Genomic DNA, 25,453 nt, shown 5'->3' with positions numbered 1-25,453 from the left:
TGAAGCGTATTTAGAGCTCCACACCTGCGAGTTACAGTAACAAATATGCTAACATATACAGCAAGGAGGAGTGATTTATGCTGGTAATGGCTTCTCCATCTATACATTTACTGGCAAAATGTGTTGCATGGTTGGTGAAATTGCTGCGGCACTGGGAACACAATCAGTGGAGCCTCCTGATTGGCTCAGCTTGGTGCCATATGTTGTATAAGAAAATTTATTTGGACTCGACGAAGGCATAAATTGTTAGGAAGCCTTGAGTACAATGATAGTATTATAAACACATTTTCTGCCTGTTGAGCAGAGAATTTGTACTTGTAATCTTATCTGGGTTGTGTTGCAACAGTCAGCCTGGCTTCTGGTTTCGACTCTAAAAGCTTTCCCCAAACATTCCCTCACCAGAAGTGTTTCTTGAAGCTCTACAACCAGGCAATTGAGTACAAAGAGCATGGTAATTACTTCACACAAAGAGCGTTGTCTCCTGTGTGGTAATGTCTTTCTTCCTTTTAGGTTGTTTGATCTGGTGATAAGCTACGCTGGCAGAGTGGCTTCCGAGTTCATGTTCAGCTCCGTCACCATCAGTTTTATGCTGTTCAACAAATACATAAATGTCCAAAAAGCTTGAAAATTGGAAAGAACTTAATTCTTTCCAAGGGGTTTCAGTGGTGGCACTCTGCAGGCTGGCAGTGCACCTAGGGCCACGGGCAAACGTGAGAACGTGGAGGCACTTCCTATAGGAAAAACTCCCAGTCCACAATAATTCACTCTATTGTCCACCTTTGCTTTGTGGTGGATGAGATTTAAAGGCGAAGCACATGTGACCCTCCTAGAAAGATCATAAAGCACCTGGAGGAGGGGGAGGTGATTCCAGACCTCTCCTGGAGTACTGTGTCTGGCTATGGGGTCCTGAACACAAGAAAGGGTCCAGAGGAGAGACACCAAAATGATCTGAGGGCTGGAGCAGCTCTCCTATGCAGACACAGGCTCAGAGAGTTGAGCTGGGGTTGTTCAGCGTGGAAAAGTCTCCAGAGAGACCTTGTAGTTACCTTCCAGTGTGTGAAAAGGGCCTAGAAGACATCTGGGGAGGGACTGTTTCCAAGTGCACATAGCACTAGGGCAAGGGGTAACGGTTTGAGAAGGGTAGATTTAGGTTGCATTCTGTGGTTCCTGGTGGCAGAAGAAAAATCAAGGAGTGCTGGTAAAGGGCCTCACAGACCATATGCACATTTTGAGGGTATCTGTAGTGAGCCATAAAATACCAAACTGTGTAGAAATGTTGTTTATAGCAGTCAGATGATAATATGCAAACCTAAACAATGACTGCTGCAGAAGTGTCTGGAGCTGCTGGTTGGAGATCTGAGATACGTAATCTTGTAAAGGCCCAGGCCTGCAGTGACTAAGGGAAGCAGGTAGGAGATACAGGAGAAGCAGAGCTATCCTGACAGGAGCAGTAAAGAGGGGCCTGCTGATCAAAGATGAAAAGACCCTGTGAGGAAGACTCTGCTGGTGCTCATCTCAGATAACCATTCCAGACCACCAGGGTGGGTTGGAACTGGGGCGAAGGATGGGAAGATACCTTTGTTAATGAACTCCAAGAAGTACTTGTACTAACCCTACCTCTTATTATGAATGTGCCTGCTCCTGTAACATAAACTGTGGCTTGTGCCAGCATGGGGTGTGCAGGACTGGTGGAGCCACCCTGCCTGCAGCCGGCGCTGCAATGAAATACACCTACCTCATAACGCTGCGTGAGCCTTGGGGGTCATTTTGCAGGTTGCTGGTGCCCCTCCATGCCTCTGCTTCTGGGTGCTGCAGGTGCAGGGCCGGGTGGGGGTTTGTTGCCAGGTGGTGCTGGCTGGTCTCATCCGCTGGCAGCAGGTGCTACTAGTCAGTCTGTGTCCTTGTGCAGGAGGAGAAAGCACAGAAAGCTCTGTGCAGAGCTCTCGGTGTCCTCCTGAAGACAGAGGGCCGTCGCTGCCGAGCCAGGCGCCCCCGGGTCATGCCAGCATCTGCCGTAGCCTCTGGATGAGGCGAAGGGGATGCCTCAGCCCGGTGCGGTGCTGGGTACGCGGTGGCTGTGCTGGCCACTCCCTGAGGCTTTCCAGCCAAGATGGCCTCAGTGTCCCGAGGGGCTGCCTGCATTAAAGCCTCTCGGCTGGGTGTAGGGCTGCACGGGGCCGGAGGGGCTGGCAGTACCAGGGCTTTCTGCTCTTGAGCATGTGTGGAGAAGACCACAGTCTTCCTCGCCATGGCACTGCTCCCAGGCAGTCGGGTTGCCTCCACATAAGTATCCTGGCGGTCTGTGGGGCAGAGTGGGACATGAGCCTGGCCCTTGAGAGGATCTTCAGGAGCTCCACCCAGAGATGAAGCTTCTGTCTCAGCCTCCGTGTGGCCCATGCTGGATGAGCTGGAGGGCTCCTGCGTTGCAGAGGTGGAAATCGGGTCCTGGGAGAGCTCCAGGTAGGAGGGGTTGATCCAGAGGCTATTGATTTTGGGGTGTTGGGACAGCTCCGAGTTGCTGTCCTCCTCTCCCTCCTCTCCCTCCTCTCCCTCCTCTCCCTCCTCTCCCTCCTCTCCCTCCTCTCCCTCCTCTCCCTCCTCTCCCTCCTCTCCCTCCTCTCCCTCCTCTCCCTCCTCGCCCTCCTCTCCCTCCTCTCCCTCCTCTCCCTCCTCTCCCTCCTCTCCCTCCTCTCCCTCCTCTCCCTCCTCTCCCTCCTCTCCCTCCTCTCCCTCCTCTCCCTCCTCTCCCTCCTCTCCCTCCTCCTCCCCTTCCTTCTCCTCCTGTATCTCCGTGTGAGTCGAGGCCCCGAGCATGTCCTCGTCCTCAGCTGGCACTTGCTTCTGTTCTGTGCCTTGTGCAGTTCCTGCCTCATCCTTTCTGGGGTCTTGCAGCTGCCCTGGCACCTCTTTCTTGCTGCTGCTGTCCTCTATGTATTCCTGCCCTTGTGGGCATGCCGACACCGCCTGGTGGCACTGGGGTGGGGAAGGTGATGGTCCTGCAGCAAGGTGGAACTCAGATGGTTGAAGCCAGGTAGTCTTCTCCCCTGTCCAGATGGCTTGGAGAGGCTTCTGGACAAGCCGCTGGTGGAGCTGGGTCTGCTTCAGGTCATGCCGCTGCTGCTGCAGGGTGACTGTTAGCCACAGGGGGGTCAGTCTGTGCCTCCTGCAGGCCAGGAAGTTTCTGCCCATAGGCTTGGTGTCAATGGAGAGATGCAGAGGCTTGCCAGCAGCCTCGTCCTGTGCCTGCTGCTGTGGCCTGCTGCCCAGGTTGCAGTGGATATGCAGTGCTGGTGCTGCCATCCCTGCTGCTTCTCTCTGCTGCTCTGGCTCCATGTCCCTCTCTGTGCACACTGGCACAGCTGCACCAGTGCCGTGAGGTGTTCTGGCATCAGTCAAGGAGAGAGCTGGGTGGGCCTTGAGTGGCTTCTCCCTCTGTGCCACCACCGGCTGCTGGCCATGTCCCTGGATGCCAGGGCAAACCTTGCCTAGAACCTGGTGAAGCACCAAATCCTGAACTGCCTCTTTCACCTCCTCAGCACAGGCTGCGCCTCTGGGTCTGTATGGGACCAGCTTGCGGTTTCTGAGCATCATTGTTCTGCCAGACTCAGGGCAAGTGTCCCGGGGAGGTGGCACTGGCTGTAGGTAGCCACTGACTGCAGTGCTACTGGCTCTGTTCCTACAGGTTTGGCTTCTGGCAGATGCTGCAGAGAGTGCTGGTGATGGCAGCTGGCCAGAAGTGGCAGCATCTCGCCACACCGGAGCTGTGCCTGTGCCCACTGCCTGCCTTGGCAGCCAGGTTGTCACATGGGTTACGCTGTCCTGTGTCACCATTCTGCTTCTGATGGGTGGCAGTGGCACCATGCTGCTGATCTGCAAGAGAAGGCAGGGAGAGAAGCTGCATGTGAGGAGTGTGGTTTCTTTGTCCCTGACTCCCCCAGCTGGAAGAGCTCGGATGAGCGGGCTGCCCTGGCACCTTCAAGCCCCCCAGTGCCACCCTTCCCCCACCCCCAACACCAATACTAGTGCCCACCTGTCCCCCTCCCTCCTGCACCTTCTGCCTGCCTGCCATTTGCCCTCCCAAGCTCCGTACCTGTGTGGCCAGCCTGGCAGCACCCTGTGTCCTCGGTGAGCAGGGCAGTGGTGGGAGCTGGAGCCTAGAGAAGTCTGAGTTCCAGCTCCGGCTGCCCTGTGTGGAAGCCTGCACCTGCCTGTTGGGAACCTGCAGGTGTGTGTAGGAGGTGAAGGTGTGGGATGGAGGCTGCTGCCTTGGCAGAGCGGAGCCATCCCTCACCTCGTGGTGCCTCCTCTGACACCGGCTCAGCGCCCTTCCGTGGGGCTGTGAGGCGGCGTTTGCTGTCTCTTCCATGGGCGTCGTCAGCATTTTGCACCTCCGAGCTTCTGTGGAGCTCAGGAGGCAGCATCTCAGGGGAGATGCTGCCTCCTGAGAGAGGTGCTCCTCTGGGAGTGCCAGCCCAGGGAGATGACTCTCATTAAATATTCCTCTGGGCACCACATCACAGTGGCCTGGCCACAGCTGTGGTTATGATGCTGTTGTGGCTGCAGCCAGTGGCACTGCATTCCAGTGGTGGTCACCATGGAGATGCCTACTCCCCCCCACTGTCACCTCATGTGGCTTCCCCTCGTTTCTTTACGTGAGCTTCATAGGGAATGTCACCCAGACAATGATAGCCTGGAAATGGACCATGGTGGCCTCCTGGGTGCTGACCTAACTGAGAAGATGGTGGTGGGGTTCAGGCCCTGTGGCCAGGGAGCTGTTTGCCTCCTTGAGGTGCGCCATGGTTCCTGTGGGCCCATGGGGAAAGAGAGGGCAGAAAGGAAAGAAGCAGAGTATGGCATGTGGTGAGCTGGGCAGGGCTGACAGGGTAGCTCTTCTGGGAGACTACGTTAAGCATTGTCTTGCCAGTGTAGCCCCTGCCAGGTGCCATTCATCTCTGATGGGGTAATGGGGCAGGCTGGAACAGACTTGAGTTTCTTCATAGCAGCTCATAGGATGCTTTGCTTCTGGTTCAGCCTCTCTGACCCCTGCAGGGGAGCCCTATGCAGCAGGTGGATCATCTGCCACCTCAGGGTCTGGCATGCTGGATGAGCGGGGCCTCTCCTGGTCAAGCTCTGGCACTCAAAGGTCAATCCAGACGTTGGTGATTGTAAAGTTTAAATCTCCTGCCTCACCTGGTGTCCACAGGCTTTCCTTTAAGAAGGCGTCCAGCAGGACATCCAGAATCCCTCTCACCAGTCCCCCTCTTCCAGAGATGGAACTGGGTGGAAAACAGGGAAGTGGGGATGAAATGAGCCAGAAGAGGTACCTCTGCCTCCCAGGCCTGTGGATCAGTGCCTCTCCCTGCAAGCCACAAGTCCTGCCAGGAACAGAGCCTGTGCAGTGTCTGGGCATGTTTGGCCATGCTTGGGCATGTTTAAGCAGAGAACTGGTGGTTATTTTTAACCATGGCTATTGTGAAGAGAATTGTCCAACTGAATAGTGAACCTTTATCAGCTTTATAGCTTCTGTGTGTCGTTATGTGGGAGCCCAATTAAGAAAGATTTTATGTTGCTATTAATTTCTTGCCTTGCCACCTTGCTTGGTGAGAAGGCACTGCCAGCCTTTTGGTGATGATGTGGCAGTCTCCTCTGCTTCTTTGGACTTTGACATGGGGTGGCAATTGTGGGTTGGATCTGGGAGCTCTGCTATCTCAGATCTGGCCAGCTGGGCCCCTGGAATGCAGCAGCTTTCCCAAAGGCATGGCTCTGGCCTGCATATTGGGCATGGAACAGACCCTTCTTGGAGGTAGTGGCAGATGAAAAGCTGGACATGAAGTGCCTGTGTGAGCTCACAGTGCAGAATGCCAATGGTATGTGGCAGGACAAGAAGTGAACCTAAGGAGGACCTTTTTTACACTGCAGGTGGTGAAATACTGGCCCAGGTTTCCCAGAGAGGTGGTAGAAATCCCATTCTTGGAACCATTCCAGGTCGGGTTGGCTGGGGCTCCGAGAAAGTTGATCTAGTTGAAGATGTCCTTGCTTTAAAGGTCCTGTCCAACTCAAAGCATTCTATGATCATTTGCAGTTGTGCCAGCAGTACCAGGTAGAGAAGGGTGTCTAATTCTTCCTAGAAGTGGAAATTGAATGGAAATATGCTACAACTGCATGTGTTGAGAGAGAGGGTTCTCAGAAGGTTTTAGGAGAGAAGAGGGTTTAGAAACACTGAAGGTAAACACCACGTGAGCCACTAAAACCCCACTCACCTCCAGCAGATGATCCTCTGCCCCAGGCTGTGCTGCCAACAGATGTGATGGGATGGTAGACAGGAGAGCAACGCTGTCATCAGGAAAGGGAACCTTCACTGGAGAACACACTCTTGGCCAAACCACCTGTCAGAACTAAATCAGGATGACTACAGACTGATCTTTGGAGTGCAGTCAAGATAGGCAGAATGTGGGTCGGAGAGATTTGCCAAGAGGGGACATTGGCAGTGAGGAACAGGGGGAGGAGAGGAGGAGTGCAAACAGAAGGAGAGGGAAGCTCAATTTGACCAGCAGGCTTTGTCGTCTGCTCGAAAGACAGGGCAGTTTAATAGAGCAGAAGCTTTTGTTCAAAGCAATTGCAACAGCACTCACTTACCAACCCCTTTGGCTGTCAAGCTGAGGCATAGCTCCATGCAAGGCAGCCTGAAGAAGGCAGGAGGCAGATGGATAACACTTTGTTCATTTATTGTTGTTGAACAGCTTTGTGCACATGCTCTCTTCCTGCCAGATCTCAACAGATGCTGGTACAGGCAGGCTAGAAGTAGGAGGATGAGGAGATTTTCTTCTATGTTGTTTAGAGGAAGGCTTGAGTTTTGCTCGTGTCACAGGCCCACACATCTGCTTCACATCCGGTGTGTGTATACATGGGAGTTCTCTTGGTAGGAGAGAAGGTAGAGAGACAAGGAACTACTGGAGAGAGGCCAACACAGGGTGATGGAGATGCTGGGGGTTCTGGGGCATCTCTGGGAGAAGGAAAGGCTGAGAGACCTGGGGCTGTTAAGCCTGGAAGCAGACTGAGATTGGATTTTCTCAATGCTCATCAACAGTTAAAGCAGGGGGCACAAGAGGATGGGGCCAAACTCTTTTTACTGGTGCCCGGTGACAGGAAAAGGAGCAACAAGAATAGCCTGGAACCCAAAAGATTACACCTGAACATAAGGAAAAACATATTTCCAGTGAGGGTGCCAGAGGCCTGGAGCAGGCTGCCCAGAAAGGTTGTAGAGTCTTCTACCCTGGAGAGATTCCAAACCCACTTGAATGTTGTGGTGCTGGGCAGCCTGCTGTGGGTGACCCTACTTTAGAGGGGCTCTTGGACTAGATGATTTCCAGAGGTCCCTTCCAACCATCACCATGCTGGGATTGTGTGCTATAGCATTTAGAAGGACTGATGAGCTCAGATACAAATTGTGTGTGAATATTGAACTGTTGTTGGGTTTTTTTTTTGTGCAAGTGGAACCAGACAAGAGGGTATTGATGTAAATGTTTGTAGGACCAGGAGTTCTAATTGCATTTACCCAGGCCTAGTAGCCTGTGTCCATCATCAGTGAGACTTCTGCTTTAACTGTGGCCCCTGAGCACATCTTCACAAAACAAAACCCCCAACCCTCCAAAAAACAATTACTACAAATAGCACAACTGTAGAGATACAATTAACTGTCTTCTAGCTGCTACTGAAAGCACATCAATAGCAGAGCCCGAGGAATAAAAATGCCATTGCTTAGAGAGACTGTCAGGGAGCATGAGATATTAATCTCCTCCTCACACTTTCCTTTGGACAAGCTACAGCAAGCATCTCTCTCTGGTGTTAAAATCCACCTTGTCTGTGCTGTTGTGAATTGAGTACTATCAGCTGTATTGCAGAAAATCATGGCAGGGTGTTTGTAGATCACAGCTGCTTCCACCTCACTCCTCCTGCCCACCTATCTCAAATATCTCTACCTAGAAAAACCCTCACATTCTGAGGTGACAGGAATGGGGGGGAATTGAGATGAAGTTTCATGAGCTATGTTCTAAATGATCCTGGAGTGAGAAGCAGGATTGTGGCACCAGAAGAACAAGGATACCCTCAGTAAGTTTGTAGACAACACCAAGTTGCATGTGTGATCTACTAGAGGGTAGGGAGGCTCTACAGAGGGATCTGGACAGGCTGGAATTGATAGGCTGAGTCCAGTAGGATGATGTTCAACAAGGCCAAGTGCTGGGTCCTGCACCTGGCTAACAATAACAGTATGAGCATTCCAAGCTTGGGTAAGAGTTGCTGGAAAGTTGCCCAGCAGAAAAAGACCTAGGGGTCATGGTTAACATCATGGCTGAATTTGAGCTTTAAAATCATCCAAATCAGCAAAGCCAGGCTAGATGGGGCCTTGAGCAACCTGGTTTAGTAGAAGGTGTCCCAGCCTGTGGCAGGAGGCTTAGAGCTGGGTGATCTTTAAGGTCCCCTCCTATCCAAATGATTCCATGATACTGTGATTCTAAGTCCAACTGTTAACCCAGCACTATCAGGTTAGCACTAAACCACATCCCTCAGCACCACATCTACATGGCTTTTCGATCTCTTCAGGAATGGTGACTCCAGCACTGCCTTGGGCAGCCTGTTCCAGGGCTTGACCAACCCTTTTGGGTAATACATTTTTCCTAATGTCCATCCTAAACCTCCCTTGGTGCAACTTCAGGCCCTTTCCTCATTTCCTTGGCGCTGGTTTATGAACACTGAAGGGGCTGTCACTGCTGCTGTCCCTTTGTTGTGTCCTCTATAATGCCACCCTCCAGATAACTTCCATATGCTCCATGCTGCTTCACAATCACCTGCCCCTCATGTTAATCTCTTTTCTGCTCCTAATTGTTGCAACCTGTCCTAGGCCAACTTGCTTTGGCAGGAGGGTTGGAATACATGATCTCTGGAGGGCCCTTCCACTCCCCACCATTCTGTGATTCCCTAATTCCTTGTGGTTTCTCTCTTCTTACCTTCTGAAGTCCTCATCTTTATTGTCTTCCCCCCAAAGTTCTGGTTTACCTAAGCCTGGATTTCTCTGTCGTTTGTATCGATTGATAGCTGTTGTACCACAGCGAGGACACAGAGCTGCTTGTTGTGATTTCTTTAGCTGGCTCCAATTTTCAGGCATTGTAGCTCACAGAGTGTCTCTTGGGACTACATCATAGAAGCTCTGTAACACGTGTCTGACCATGCCTCTGTCAGAAGAACAGCAACAGCAACAAAAAGTAGTAGCAGTAAAACAAGAAGAAACACTGCAGAGCTCCTTCCTCCTCATGTCCTCTCCCACATAATCCCTCAAGACCTGCCTGTGTCTGCAGGAGTTCTGCAGCTGAAATAATGTCTGGTAGGCATGACGGTCTCTGTCCCTGGGAGAGATTGCCATGATTCCTGGTGCATTTCAATAATCTCACTCACCTTTGGGATCACAGCACCTGTATGTCCTGGTCTGAGCTAGACCAGAGTCAATTCTGGTCAGTGCTGTAACTTACCTCAGTCTCTGCTCAGTGAGGGCACTCTCTCAAGTTCAGGGCAGGCTTACACAGCCAGTGGCTGCCTGTAGCAGTGAGAATGCTGATGGGGAGAGTTACTGCCAAGGGCTGGGCTGCAGAAAGGTTCTGTCTAGATTTGTTCCTCTGCAGACACAGGACACTGCCTTATCTTGTGCCCCGCCTTGGGGTACAGGATGTCAGAAGTGGCACCCACAGGGAGGAGGGGACAGAACAGGTGACCCTCAACTGACCAGCAAGGGTTTGCATGCAGTGGATGTCATATTCAGGAGAAAGCTGAGGGATCAGCATGGTCGAGCCTCTTCTTCAACTGCCAGTGTCCAAGGAGAGCTTTGTCCCTTCTGACTTCAATCCCCTTCCACATGTTCCTGAATCCAGTTCCAGAATCCAGCTTTTGAATCTGGTTCCCATCCACTGCTGAGTCCAGTCTGGGACTTCTCTTACCCCTCCGAGGCTTGAGCTTGTAAGTTCTTCAGCATCTCTGTGCAATTTACAGCAATGCCTGGTACGTGGACCAGCCTGCTCTAGTTGCAGATGTCCCTGCTAACTGAAGGGGGATTGGACTGTAGAGACTTGAAAGGTTCCTTCCAACCCAAACCATTCTGTGGTTCTATAGTGTTTCACCTGAGGAATCATGTCCTCCTCACAGCAGTTGTTCTTCTCAAGAACAAACTCACTGTATTGCAGAATCCCAGCATGGCAAGGGCTGGAAGTGACATCTGGACATCACCCAGTCCAACTCCTCTGCTGAAGCAGTGTCACTCACAGCAGACTGCCCAGCATCCCGATGTCCAATTGGGTTTGGAATCTTTCCAGAGAAGGACACTGCATCAGGGCTCCAGCATCCTCACAGCAAAGATGTTTTTCTGTATCACCCTCTTTGTAGCAGGGAATTGCAGGTCATGTTCAGAGCTGGCAAGGGATGCCATGAAAAGACTGAGCAGAGTGTACATGCCCAACATCATCTCTTCTTCTTCATGTGTCAGGACAATTTTCAGGCTCTACATCTGTGCACATTCATCATTTGTGATACAATTCACCTCTCGGCACAGCACCTCCATTGTCTGGATCAACACTGGATCACACAATAAAGATGCTCTGCAGGTAGCATAGTGCTTACCAGCTCTGAAAAAGGGAAGCTTGATTGAAGGATCTGAAATTCCAAAAGATATTAAATTAAAGATGTTATCATGTATGTAATTATTTATTGAGCTGAGAATCCATACAAGGTAAACAAATGTTTACACTATCATACAATAAGCATTTCCAGGGCTTGATAAAAATGATTGTCACTCACTGTGCTTCACCAAAAAAAAAAAGGAAAAAAAAAAGTTCATTTAATGAATAAATAATTTGATGAAATAATAAAAAAATATTTACAATATAAACAAATAGAAGAAGAAGAAGATGAGGAAGAAGAAGAAGATGATGTAGAAGAAAGAAACCAACAACAGACTTTGGATATATTAATCTGAGCATTCTGTATTTTCCTTTTTCTCTCTGTATTTCTGTCCAGGATTCTCTCTCTGACTTCAAAAGAAGGTAACGTGATTTGGTCTGCCAAATTAGTTCAGCTAAGCTACATATGGATCATTTTGTTGTGTGTTAGGATACAAACAGAACTAAAAATCAGATATTATAAAACCAACAACCCCCCCCTCAAAAATAAAATAAATGCCAGACAGCATTCTCCACAGAACAGAAAAATGGACACGAGGCTGTGACGGTGACTGGCAACGGCGAGAGAAGAGGAGAATCCGAATCCCTCGGTAAGAATATCATTGTGCTCTCATCCACCAGAGGACTATGCTGCTTCATCGCCTCAGTGGCCGCGGATGCAGATGGTGTCCAAACAGCTGCCGTGGGGTTGCGGTGTACGTTCAGATGGGTGTCAAGCAGCGGCATCGTAGTGGGAACCGGGCGGTGCAAGCAAGGTTCAGAAACATCTCTTGGGGCTCTTCAAAAGAGCCAGTTGGACAAAGCAGTAGAAGCAGAACAGTGAGAAGTTGTCATCTCGTTTTACATAGGTATCATGAAGCAACTTGCTTTGTTGGTGGTGCTGAAAAGCAGGAGCTTTGTCTGTGCTGCTTACACCGTCAGCCAGAATTCAAGTATTCCAAAGCTACTTCATAGCAGAATTTGTATTGATCCTGAAAAATCAGAAGAAAGCCACAAAGTCAGTTATTGAAGGAACTTAATTAAGGGGATCAATAGTTCTCTTCTGCTCAAATTATTTACTATCAAGCTGTTGTCAGTGGGAACCAGGTTGCAAATCCAATTTGTATTCAGATGAGAAAATCTTTATATTAAGCAGACAATAGACATCACACACAATAACTTAACTCTGCTGCTCGTATTAGATGTGTATTTAGCTGCTCTAAAACACTTGTATGAGAAGAATTGACTACAAGTAAACAAACTGACTTGCAACCCTTCTATCATCTGTCAAAACCTCCATGTGGCACTTCAGCAGAACTGAAGTTATTGAAATGCCTCCCTGGAAATGTTTATCTTAATACAGACCCAGGGTTTAGCACTTCCCGGGTTATAATGTTTATTTTCATGTCACTTATACCTCCCTACATCTCATGGCAAGAGCTGCTCATTGTTCCTTCCTCACATGCAGCCCAAACCCACAGCAAAAATACTGTCCTCTCCCAGTGCAATGGCTCTGTAGGATCAGGCCTAGGCTAAATTGGTGATGGAATCACAGAACGGTTTGGATTGGAAGAGACTTTAGAGATCATCTAGTTCCACACCCCCGCCAAGTGCAAGAACACCTTCCACTAAAGCAGGTTGCTTAAGATCCCATCCGACCTGGCTTTGAACACTTCCAGGAAGGAGGCATCCACAGTCTCCCCAGACCAAGTGTTCCAGTGTCTCACCACCCTCACTGTAAAGAATTTCTTCCTATTATCGAGTCTAAATATCCCCTCTTTCAGCTTAAATCCATCTCCCCTTGTCCTATCACTACAAGCCCTTGTGAAAATCCTTCCCCAGCTTTCTTGTATTCAGGTACTGGAAATCCACTGTAAGGTCTCCTTCTCTTCTCCAGGGTTCATTCCAGTTAATTATTAGCAGTTAATGATGATGCATAAGTTAGGCTTTTAACAGCTCTTCTGTTACCCACATTTTCAGGTGCTGACCCTGTCCTTCAAACACAGACTTCCTGACAAAACAAGGGATGATGGCTTTAAACCAGGGAGATCTAGGCTACAGAGGAGGAAGAAATTTGTTATGCTGAGAGTGGTAGCACTAGCCCAGGTTGCCCAGAGAAGTGGTAGATGCTCCATCCCTGGAACCATTCCAGGTCAGGTTGGATTGGAATCTGAGCAACGTGATCTAGTTGAAGATGTCTCTGCTGACTGCAGGGGAGTTGGACTCAATGATCTTTAAAGGTCCTCTCCAATCTGAACCATTCTATGATTCTATAAATATTTAGTAGTACTACACATTGAAATGAAACAAAAAAGCTGAAGGAGATAGTAGATTGTCTGTTCCCACAATCCACTTAATTAAGTGTCTTTATGAAGTTAATTAATTAATTATCAATTAATGAACAACAACTAAGCATTTGTTGTCACACAGGAACAAACCCAGCCTTAACTGTCTGGCTCACTGAGGTTTCACCTTCTCAACATTACAAGTTGAAGATTACAGTTACACTTCATAGAATCAACCAGGTTGGAAGAGACCTCCAAGATCATCCAGTCCAACCTAGCACCCAGCCCTGTCCAATCAACTAGACCATGACACTAAGTGCCTCATCCAGGCTTTACAGTTTCGTTTTCATTAATGCATTTAAAAGAATTAACTCTTTTGACCTCTACTTGTGATTTTTGGGTCACATTTTAGGTGAGAGATGAGGCTCCACCTGAAGGTGTAAGAGCCCAAATGATATTACAACAATCAAAAAGCCCCAAATGAGCGTACGGAACTTCTGAATTCTTTTGCTGAGAGCTATCACTCCAAGAAAACAAAACTTCAGTGAATGTATCACCTAAGTTATGATTGAGATGTATGTGAGGTTTGGAAGGTCTTGCAGAGCTTCCACAAACTGCTTGTGCCTTTTCAGAATGAGAAGAGAAAAAGAAGGAAGGGAAGGAGTATGAGGCAGATGATTCCTTTTCTGCTTATATTGCATATATATATCCACAGAAATGAAAACTATTCTATAACTGCAGAACAGATCAAAACAAGAGAGCAGCCACTCATCCATTTCCATTTCCCCACGCTCATTTTATGCTGATTTACAGATCCAGCAGAGTAACTGTCACTTTCAGTAAACCAAATACCTGTCTTCAGGAGCAGGCATACATTATTTCCCACTGGGTTCAGCCATGTGTGTCCCTTGTACATTTTTATTATTCCCTTGGTGGTGGATATTAAAAGTCTCTTTACATTAGCTAGGTGGAGAAAGGTATATTTATTGCTCTTTCTCCCCCAGAACATCTATTGGTAGGTCCAATCAGAAGGCTTTGGGCATTTTGTAGTATCATGTGATGCTGTTGTATGATGGCTGAAGAATTTCCTAGTTCCATATTTTACAGAGGTTATTGTTCAGGTTTTTACACTTGCAGGAAAATCAAAGGGTGCAATGAAATGAAGAGATGAATCTCTAAGTATGGACCATAAATAGTGTCCTTCATCTCATCAGAAAGTGCCTAAAAGGTATTGATAAAGCAATCTGGAAACTATTTTTGTGAAATACTGTTAGAATTCTGAGCATTTAATCTTCTACCAGAAAATTTTACTTGGGTAGGTGAATATCCTTGCTCTCATTTTTGTTTTTCAGTTATGGAAACTGAGGCAAAGGCAAATTAAATTAAGTCATAAAGGATAAAGTTAGCAGAATCAGAAAAAGAGATCAACTATCCTTATGATTCCCTTAAACACAGAACTACAGAATGGTAGGGACTGGAGGGAACCTCTGGAGATCATCTAGTCCAACCCTTCTGTTAAAACAGAGTCACCCACAGAAGACTGCCCAGGACACAGTGTCCAGATGGGGTTTGGTTATCTCTCCAGAGAAGGAGACTCCACAACCTCTCTGGGCAGCCTGCTCCAGAACTCTGGCAACCTCACAGAAAAGAAGTTTTTCCTCATGTTCAGGTGGAACCTCTGGGTTCCAATTTATGCCCATTGTCCCATGTCCTGTCACTGGGCATCATTGAAAAGAGCCTGGTCCCATCCTCTTGCTCCCCACCCTTTAGCTGTTGATAAGCATGGAGTGATCCTATCTCAGGCTTCTTTTTCCAGGCTCAACAGCCCCAGGTCTCTCAGCTTTTCCTCACTGAGATGCTCCAGACCTCCCCATCATCTTAATAGCCCTGTGTTGGAGTCTTCTCAGTAGTTCCTTATCTCTCTTGAGCTGGAGAGCCCAGAACTGGACCCATCACTCCAGATGTGGCCTCACTAGGGCAGAGCAGATGAGAAGGAAAATTTGCCTTGACCTGCTGACCATAATCTTCTTAATGCACTTGGGATCCCATTAGCCTTCTTGCCCACAAGGGCACGTTGCTGGCTCTTGGTGAACTTGTCCATCAGGACCCCTAGATACTTCTGCCTGGGTCTGCTTACCATGAAACAATTTACACGGAGAATGAAATGTAGCTAATTCAAATATTAGTTCCCACAGAGTAACACAGAAAGACTGAAGAGATGTAGTTTGGATGCTGCTTCTCAATGAATGATGTAGTGACAAGATAAATCCTGATTGTCCCATCTTTGTTCCTCTCTCTCCAAAATGAGGAAAACAACAGTGGTCTCTGTCACTATTCTTCCCCTGTACTCAGCACTGGTTAGGCCACACCTTGAGTACTGTGTTCAGTTCTGGGCTCCTCAATTCAAGAGAGATGTTGAAGTACTGGAACCTGTCCAGAGAAGGGCAACAAAGCTGGTGAGAGGCCTGGAGCACAGCCCTGTGAGGAGAGGCTGAGGGAGCTGGGGGTGTGCAGCCTGGAGAAGAGAAGGCTCAGGGGTGACCTCATTGCTGTCTGCAACTACCTGAAGGGAGGCTGTAGCCAGGTGGGGGTTGGTCTCTGGTTGGACTGGATGATTTTGGAGGTCTCTTCCAACCTGGTTGATTCTATGATTCCATTCTCCCAGGCAACTAGCAACAGAACAAGGGGACACAGTCTCAAGTTGTGCTGGGGGAGGTCTAGGCTGGATGTTAGGAGGAAGTTGTTGGCAGAGAGAGTGATTGGCATTGGAATGGGCTGCCCAGGGAGGTGGTGGAGTCGCCATCCCTGGAGGTGTTGAAGAAAAGCCTGGCTGAGGCACTTAGTGCCATGGTGCTAGGTTGGACTGGATGATCTTGGAGGTGTCTGGTTGATTCTCTGGTTCACAAGTTGTTATAGGTTTAGGACTAATGTATTAGCATAAACAAAGTTTTCCAGAGAATTTGGGAGTCCAGGGGGCTGGATGTCCCAGGGAGGTTGAACAGGACATTACAAAATATCTTTATCCTATCTCACTTATCCTGCAAATTTCTGTATAATCTGAAGCCTGTTCTTTTTTCCTCTTTTCTCCTTCTGATCTTTGCTTGCTTTCTTCTTACCTTGTTTGGGTTATGATAAGAACAGTGGTAGGGATGGGGAGAGATAATATTTGTTAGCTGCTCAACAGCCTCTGGGCTTTGTCCAGGCAGGTCTGGGCTCCTGTTGGGTTATATGTGTGTGTGTATATATATATATATATATATATACGTTTATTACCTTTTATATTTAGTTTACCTTTGTATTTAGTTTGTATTCCTTTTCTTTTTTTCCTTTTTTTTTGTGTGTTTAAAATCTTACTTCCATTCAACTTCCAAATTCTGTGCAAGTGTGGTTATATTACTCCTTTGGGGGTAAATACCATATTCTGTGTGGTCCAAAACCACCACACAAGGGGTTTGAAATCTCCTAATGAAAACTCCTCACAAGGTGTTCAGAAAACCATCCTCAATTTACTAAATGCTGTTTGTATATTTTATAATGACACATTAAGCTTTTTGATTAAAAGAACTTTTTTTTTCTGCTGGAACATGGAGACAGTTGCCTGACAAACCTCCACCTGGAGAAGTGTCACAAATGGGGATTTATAGAGAGCATTTTCTCCAGCTGAGCATCTTCATGCTGGTAATTTCCTTTTTATTTCTCTGAGATGAATGCCTCAGAGATCAGTGAGTTTTGTGGACTTCAGCTCTGGGAGAAGGGAGAACAGCAGGCCTGCCAAATACCTCTCTAAACTATACCATCTGAATGAAGAAGTAGGACATTTTTCTTAATAGCCAGGAAATCAAAATGTATGGTTCTCAGCGTGACAGTTCTCCTCCTGTGAGTATAAACCAAAGGAAGAGGAGCCAGCTAAGCTGCTCCCTCCCACCACTGCAGAAGCTTGATAGTTTCTCACTTAGAATTATAGAATCATAGCATCAACCAGGTTGGAGTAGACCTCCAAGATCATCCAGGCCAACCTAGCACCCAGCCCTGTCCAGTCAACTAGACCATGGCACTAAGTGCCTCATCCAGCCTTTTCTTGAAGACCTCCAGGGACGGTGCCTCCACCACCTCCCTGGGCAGCCCATTCCAATGGCAAATCACTTGACATAAGATTCACAGTTCCACACCCCTGGCTCATCTCCCTGGGGTACTGCACAGCTGGCAACATCTGGTTTTTTTTGCCCTGAGCCTGGCCAGAGCAGGGTGCAAGGGAAGATCTAGGATTTCACAGGTAGTATAGATGAAAGGAATGTGATGGAGAATGGAGTGGGAGATGTTCTTCCATGGGATGGATATCGCCCGGTGGTGTGTGTGGTGGGGAATTGCTGCCCCTGTCCATCTACCCAGAGTCTGAAAGCCTCTCAGCAGAGCCTTCTGCATTCTGCTCATTCTCCTCTGTGTTTCACACCTGGACACGAGGTGTGAGAGAAGTCTTCCATCTGAGACAGGGGGATCTCTCCTAAAATCACAAGTGGATGAACCAGCTTTGTGAGATGCCTTCTGCCTCAGCCTGGGCAGTCTGTAGAGAAGACGCTGAAATATGCCCCAACCTTGTTTAAGCAGCACTTCTGTTCCCCAGGGCTCAGTACTGGGGCTGGTTCTCTTTAAGATCTTTATCAACCACCTGGGCAAGAGAATCAAGGGCACCCTCAGTAAGTTTGCAGCTGACATCTAGTTGGGCAGGAGTGTTGATCTGCTTGAGGGTAGGAAGGATCTGCAGAAGGATCTGAACAGATTGGATTGATGGGCCAAGGCTCAACAAGGCCAAGTGCTGGGTCCTGGACTGGGGTCAAGACAACTCCGTGCAATGCTTGGGGAAGAATGGCTGGAAACTGCCTGGCAGAAAAGGGCGTGGGGTGTTAACTGACAGCCAGATGAAGGTGAGCCAGCGTGTGCCCAAGTGGCCAAGAAGGCAAATAGCATCCTTGTCTGTATCAGGAATAGTGTGGCCAGCAGGACCAGGACAGAGTTTATCCACCAGTAATCAGCACTGGTGAGGCTGCACCTAAAGTACTAGGCTAAATTTTTGCCCTCATTATGGTGCTGGAGCTTGCCCAGGGGGAGAGCAACAGAAGTGCTCAAGAAGTCTAGAGCTCCTGTGAGGAGCAGCTGAGGGAACTGGAGTTTTTTAGTCAGAAGGAAAGGAGGCTTAGGGGAGAACTTAGTCTAAAAAGTGATTGTAGCAAGGTGGGGATCAGTCTCTTCTCTCAAGGAACAAGTGATAGGACAAGAGGAAATGGCCTCAGGTTGCACCAGGACAGTTTAGTCTGGACCGCAGGAAGTATTTCTTCACTGAAAGGGTTGTCAAACCCTGGCACAAGCTGCCTAGAGCAGTGATGTAGTCCCTATCCCTGGACAGATGTACAACGTGCATGGATGTGGTGCTGAGGGACGTGGTTTAGTGGTGACTTGGCAATGCTTGGTTAGCATTTGAACTTGACAACCTTAAAGGGCCTTTCCAACCAAAATGGTTGATTCAATTATTGTATAAAAATCAGTGTAGCACCTCTGAAACTGCCCAGATGCTGCTTCCTCTTGCCTGTGATGCTAAATTGAGTCCAGCTGCCTCTTCAGTATCCACCTCTACAGCAGGATGTTGGAAACCACTGCCCTTCATAACCCAGGCTTCAGAACAAGGGTATCATGCTCCATCCCTCTCCAAGTACAGAACTACCCACTGGAGTGTGAGAACCTGCTGGTTTCAGCTGTTCCGCAGCCCTTGTGCCACAGCAGCTGGCACTGCAGCAAGCCTCCATTTCAAAGAGGAACAAATTAATAAATAAATAAATGAATGAGCAAGCTCATAAAACACTCTCTAGGAAAATAATTGCACATGGCCCTTTGCTTCTGAACTTCTTTAATCTTTCTAGGAGATAGCGCAGCCGTAATTAAATGCAATATTCTGGATGTCAAACTGAAATTCAGAGCTTTGATAAATATTAGGGTGATTAAGCTATTTATAAAAGATATAATTTGAAAATCTGGCATTCCATTTTTACATAGCTATTATTTCTCCCCCTGCAAGGGCTGCTCTCCACTTGGCTCAGCCTGACGGAAAAGAGAATTAATAAGGATGTGTGGCTGAAAAGTTTAAAACTCTTTAAAAATTCAAATGGAGAGAGACAAAGTCTCCTTGGGAAGAAAGCAGTGCAAAAGTACTCTTGTAAGTGAAGTGACTTCATTATCCCCTTTGAAAATGACTTGCTTGCTTTGTGAACAACTCCCACTGCAAATCCTGGAAATCTTAAGGAGTCTTCTGAGGAAAAACAGAAAAAAAAACAGGGAAAAAAACAGGGAAAAGATAAGAAAATAGAAAAGAAAGAAGGAAAGAAAAAAAAAGAAAAATAAGAAAAGAAAAAAGAAAAATAAGAAAAAAAAGAAAGTAAACAAGAAAAAAGGAAGAAAAAAGGAAAAAAGAAAAAGAAGAAAAAAAGAAAAGAAAAAAGAAAATGAAAAAAAGAAAAGAAAAAAGATAAAAGAAAAAAAGAAAAAAGAAAGAAGGAAAGAAAAGAAAAATAAGAAAAAAGAAAAAGAAGGAAAAAAAGAAAGTAAACAAGAAAAAAAGAAAAAATAAAAAAGAAAAAGAAGGAAAAAAAGAAAAAGAAAAAAAAGAAAAAAGAAAATAGAAAAGAAAAAAGAAAATGAAAAAAGAAAAGAAAAAAGATAAAAGAAAAAAGAAAAAAAGAAAGAAGGAAAGAAAAAAGAAGAAAAGAAAAGGAAAAAAGAAAGAAGAAATAATAAAAGAAAAAAGAAAAAAGAAGAAAAAAGAAAGAAGAAAAGAAAAGAAAAAAGAAAAGGAAAAAATAAAAGAAAAAAGAAAAGAAAAAAAGGGAAAAAGGAAAGAAAAAAGGGATAAAGATAAGAAAAAAACAGAAATGGGAAAAATGGAAAGGAAAGACAAGAAAAGAAAAAAAAAGGGGGGGAAAAAAAGGAAATTACAAAAATTTAGTGATGCAGTTAACAAAGCTCCTACCAGAAGGTCCACCATGTTGGGCTTATTATTCCTCAGTGTCTTCACAGCATGGAATACATCGACAGCCCTCTGATGTCGAAGCATTTCACAAACGATGCTGATTGCACAAAATGTCCCACTGCGGCCACCTCCATTCCTGCAACAGAAGTGATGAAATGGCTCAGTGAGAGCTGACTCTGTCTGACAAGTTCCTACGGCCCCAGGGATGGCTACAGAAGGCAGAAGTTCTGGTAGGTTAGAAACTGGAGAATGTTCCTGCTCTCAAAGGTTCATGAACTCCAGGCTGAACTTGGTTTTTAATTGGAAATGAATGGGCTGAAAGATCTCAAAGCTGTGATTCAGAGTTCAGCAGGCTGAAAGCCTGGAGGAACATGAGCGTCTGAGTTTTCCACTACCCTTCAGCAAACACTTAAGACAGCACAAAGAGGGTGCTAAAAGAATGACAAGGTACTTTTAGATTCATAGGATCATGGATTCAGAGAATGGTTTGGGTTGGAAAGAACCTTTAAGGGTCACCTAGTCCAATTCTCTTTTAATAAGCAGAGACATCTTCATCTAGATCAGATTGTTCAGAATCCTGTCCAACCTAATCTTGAATGTTTCCAAGCATAGAAACAATTCAGTTTAACAGCCCTTTGTGCTGTCATGATTCAACTTGAAGATCTTCATGGCCTTTTCCAGCCATGGTGATTGATAGTGATTCTGTAAACCCACGAGGCTGTAATGACCACATGGCCTGAGAATGCCATAGAGAAAGTGAATTACAGAATCACAGCACCTTAGGGTTTGGAAGGGACTTCAAAAGATCACCTAGAATCCTTGAGTTCTTCTTTGCCTGGATCCTAATGCTTTCTTCCTGGTCCCAAAAGTGTTTTGAAGCAACACAAACAAAGTGAATCTGAATTCATTTTATTCTAGATCCTGATGCTTTCCTCTTGGTCCCAAGAGTGTTTTGAAGCAACATGAAGGAAGTGAATCTGAATGAATTTTATTCTAGATCCTGGTGCTTTCTTCTTGGTCCCAAGAGTGTTTTGAAGCAATGTGAAGGAAGTGAATCTGAATTCATTTTATTCTAGATCCATTTTATTCTAGGTGCTTTCCTCCTGGACTCAAAAGTGTTTCAGATGAGCAGCGAAAGCGCCTAAAGTCTTGTGTGTAGGAGCCCTTCTAGTGGCTCCTACTTTAACGAGGCACTAGGTGGGGCTGTGCTATTCCCTTGGCAATGCCTGCTTTTAAAAGTGTTGTGTATTCCCCCCTCCACCCACGGCATCAGAGGATGAGAACCCGAAGTGACTCGCTAACAAAGGAGCCGGGCACAAACGTTCATGTGCAGGATCAAATATAGCATTTAATAATACTTTATCCCTGGTTATTTTTAATCTTGGAGAGAATCTCTTTCTTTCTGGAAGTCTTATTATTTCTACAGCTATTCTCATCATAATCTTTAGGCTGTGCTTCACTGAAAATAAAAAGACCTTGATAATTACCAGAGAGCAGATGAGTTAGGGAGCAGGTCTTTCAAACCAGCTTCGCCAAACGGTTGATTTTCAAAGGGAGATACATCTGTCACATCCCAGCAGCCTGAAAAGGATGCTCTCTGCTGCCAAAACATTGCCTGATATTGTGGGACTCTTTGAGAATTTTAATTAAAATAAAGTCATTTAAAAGGATTATATTAGAGCTGCTTCTTTCTTTACTGCCTGGAAGTGACGCACGGTGTGATGTTGTACAACTGTTTAATATCATCAGCCACCTCAGAGATAACAGTAATTTGCACTTCAAAAGGGTATTTTCAGCTAAAGATCTCAAAACATTAATTAATCACACTGCACAATGCTTCTTTGATGAATGTATTATTATCCCCATTCTATGAATGGGGGGAAATTGGAGAGCAATGACTTGTTCAAGGTCAGTGATAGTGGGAATTAATAATATACTCTTAGGTTGTCCTCCATTGTTCTGGCAGCAGGTCCCAACTTCTGGAAGAGTGCTAGTGTGTGCTTTTCCCATTATCATCCCCCTTCTCCATCGTGACAGCATCTCAGAACATGTTTAGAGGAAGAGAGATGCAACTTGAGGCACTGAAGACTTGGTCTCAAAAGACTGCCTCAAAAGAGGTCAAACAGCATGTACAAGTGTTAAGCTGTATCGAAAGTGGCAGAGTGGATGATGTCACATGTGGATGATGGTCCCAGTGGAGCACAGAGGTCACAGAAATACAGGGCCCACCAAAAGAGTTGTCAAGGCCTGGAAAATGCTGCCCAAGGAAGTGGTGGAGGCATCATCCCTGGAAGGATTTAAAAGCCATGCAGACGTGGTGCTGAGGGACATGGTGTAGTGGCGGACTTGGCAGTGCCGAGTTAATGATCGAACTTTGATGTTCTTAAAAGTATTTTCTAACCAAAATGATTCTAGCAACCTATGATTTTATGATATACCATTATTAGAAAAAGTTAAGTCAGCTACAAGGTCATTGTAACTGGTCTGTCACACCACCTTTACTTCTGTCCTTTAAGTCAGGAAGAGGAATCGGCCTTCCAATACTCATTTCTGTGGCCCTTGTGCCTAGAAATAAAAGGCATGTTGTCCTGAAGGTGAAGTTTTGATTTACTCTGAAGAAACAAGCACCTTTTCCAGCTGCAAAAGTCACTGGATATCTTTATATAAAATAGACTTAACTTGTGCCCATCATCCTTTCAGGGGTCCACCAAGAAAAGGAAACTCATGAATTTATGACAAAGAAATACAATTCATCTTTCTGTCTTCCTTCTTAAACTAGATCCTCCTAATCTAGTTGAAGATGCCCCTGCTCGCTGCAAAGGGGCTGGACTATGTGACCTTTAAAGGTCTCTTCCAACCAAAAGCATTCTACAACGTCTACAAATGTCTGAGGAGTGGGTGTCAAGTGGCTGGGGCCAATCTCTTTTCTCTGGTCAGTAGCAATAAGACAAGGAGCAACAGCTACAAACTGGAACAGAGAAGGTTTCAGCTCAACATGAGGAGAAACTTCTTTCCAGTGAGGGTGACAGAGCACTGGAACAGGCTGCCCAGAGAGGTTGTGGAATCTTCTCTGGAGACTTTCAAAACCTGCCTGGATGCCTTCCTGTGCAAACTGCCCTAGGGGCTCCTGCTTGGCAGGAGAGTTGGACTTGATGATCTTGGGGCTTTTCAGCCTGGAGAAGGCTTCGAGGAGACCTTGTAGTAGTCTTCCAGTATCTGAAGGGCTGGGGACTATTTAGGAGGTCTTGTAATAACAGGATGAGGAGTAATGAGTTTAAACTGGCAGAAGGGAGATTTAAACTGGATCTTAGGAAGAAGTTCTTTCCAGTGAGGGTGGTGAGATAATGTCACAGGTTGCCCAGGTAGGTTGTGGCTGCTCCCTCCCTGGAGGTGTTCAAGGCCAGGTTGCATGAGGCCTTGAGCAACCTGTTCTATTGGGAGGTGTCCCTGCCTATGGTGGGGAGTTGGAACTAGATGATCTTTGAGATCTCTTCCAACCTAAACCGTTCTATGGTTCTATGATTCTGTCTCTGGAGGTCCTTCTGACCTCTAAGGTTCTGTGATTCTGTGGTCCTTGGGAAGAATTTAAATAGACAAAACTTTTAAATGAGCAGCTGTGTTATTCATCCAGGTCTGGATGAGAAAGACAGCTCTTCTCCTGTGCACAGATGATTTTAAAGCTGACACAGACCCCTGAGATTGCTCTCCCCTGTTCCTGGTACTCACAAGCAGTGCACGACGGTGCGCCCCTCTCCTCCGTTGTATTCTTCCTGCCACTTCTCCACTTGGCGGATGAGCTTCAAGAAGGAGCGTTTGGAGACTGGGGTGTCTCTGTACATGGGCCACCCTAGGAACTGGAACTGCTGCACCATCCGATAGCCATCTTGGGGCTGTGGAGATTGAGCCAACAAGCAGGAGAAAGAACAGCATTATTTATGCCTGCCTAATTGAGCTCTTTGGTATAGGTGAGGAGAAGCTGTTGAAGCAGCTCACCACTGAACAAACTACTTGTGTGATTTCAAACTGCCCTTGAGGAGCTGCAGCTTTTAATTTCCAGCAGAGTTATTAGCACAAGAGGTTTTAAACAGAGTGCTATGCAAATAAGACCAGAATAGAGCAATGCTACAGCTGCAGGATCAAGCAAATAATGAATTAATATCATAGCAGGAATCTGGTAGCAACACAACTTCAACTACAGACTTCCCCCCCCCCCCCGATATGCTTCAGCATTTTGAAGAATGTTTCTGTGCTTCTCTCTTTTTACTTTTATTTTTACAAGAAAGGTCAGAACCTCTCAAGATATTTTGAAGCAGGAATCATTTAAAAACACCAAATGAAACCCTCAGATGATTCTAGCTTATTAAAAAAAAAAGAAATCTAACTACATTTTATTTTATTGTGTGCTCCTGCAGCAGTCAGAACCCCTCTAGGGTGACACATTCCTAAACCAGTTGCTTTATGGTGATTTCAAATCAAAAAGGAGAACAGAGCAAGTGTTAGTGGCAGAAAATTGCAGTCTTTTGAAAAAGGGCATAATAAACACACACATGAAAGCTGGATTTGTAGGCTAGGATTTGCCACTTTCACATCTGGGCAAAGTAAAGGGCAGCTCAGTGCCACTTTGAAAACAAGCAGCGTTCTGAAATGTTGCAATACAATTTTGTCCCTAGAGTGAGAGGTCATAGAGAGGATCTAAAATTAACAAGGCGCAGGAATAAACCAAAGTGGATGGAGCATTTGATGCGTTCCTCAGTGGGTTTTGTCTGCCTTATGTCAAAATGTGCAATCTCCTGATTTCCTGTCTGGTTTCTTTCAGCTGGTGACCTCCTCTTCCCAAAGCATGTCAGCTATGTCCAGCTCACATCAGTGCTGCTGGAGATTGTGAGCTTCTTTGGCCACATCCATTGTGAATGCAAGACCTTTGTAGTAGTAAAGAAATACCTGATATTTACAATCTGCTTCTCCATTAACATGCCTTTTTTGGGGGTCTTGCATTGTTCTGATTGAAACCAAGGGGACAAGGTAGCTCTCAGTACAAGGAACAATGGTTTTAAACTATTTAGACTAGATAGAAGGAAGAATTTTTTTCCAATGAGGTTGGTAAAGACCCTGTCACAGGTTGCTCAGGGAGATGGCAGATGCCCCATCCCTGAAAATATTCCAGGTCAGGTTGTTTGGGGCTCTGAGCAGCCTGCTCCAGTTGCAGATGTCTCTGCTTACTGCAGGGGGGTTGGACTAGATGAGCTTTAAAGGTCCCTTCCAACCCAAAACTTTCTATGATATTATGATTCTATGGGACCTCAAGTCAGTTCCTGACTCTTTTCAGCAGACTGCAGCTCATTCATAGCTGTGGTTCTTTGGTGATCAATACCAGTCCATTGCAAAGGCTCCCTCCATCTAGGGTCACAGAATCACAGAATTGTCAGGGCTGGAAGGGGTCCTAAGGATTGTCT

At 46.4% G+C, this 25,453-nt stretch overlaps 1 protein-coding gene and 1 long non-coding RNA gene across 12 annotated transcripts in view; one reads left to right on the top strand and one right to left on the bottom strand.

The window, feature by feature from the left end:
- Positions 1-25,453, top strand: part of LOC135178858 (uncharacterized) — an 83,602-nt gene that overhangs the window by 3,507 nt on the left and 54,642 nt on the right. The gene's annotated exons all lie outside the window — the stretch shown is intronic.
- Positions 10,728-25,453, bottom strand: part of PTPRM (protein tyrosine phosphatase receptor type M) — a 598,091-nt gene continuing 583,365 nt past the window's right edge. For 10 of the 11 annotated variants that reach the window (XM_064150178.1, XM_064150183.1, XM_064150179.1 and 7 more), the window contains 3 exons: positions 23,727-23,890; positions 20,001-20,136; positions 10,728-11,692 (listed from right to left, as the gene is read on the bottom strand). In XM_064150178.1, coding sequence (XP_064006248.1) covers positions 11,639-11,692; positions 20,001-20,136; positions 23,727-23,890 — 354 coding nt within the window. In that variant the 3' untranslated portion in view covers positions 10,728-11,638. Of the gene's footprint in view, positions 11,693-18,883; positions 19,284-20,000; positions 20,137-23,726; positions 23,891-25,453 lie in introns of those variants that run through there. The other variant, XM_064150185.1, reaches the window with a different exon arrangement.

The sequence above is a fragment of the Pogoniulus pusillus genome, chromosome 10, assembly GCF_015220805.1.
Source record: "Pogoniulus pusillus isolate bPogPus1 chromosome 10, bPogPus1.pri, whole genome shotgun sequence".
Classification (NCBI taxonomy): Eukaryota; Metazoa; Chordata; class Aves; order Piciformes; family Lybiidae; genus Pogoniulus; species Pogoniulus pusillus.
The sequence above is the reverse complement of the archived record's forward strand: the minus strand, read 5'-3'. Positions and strand labels throughout refer to the sequence as shown.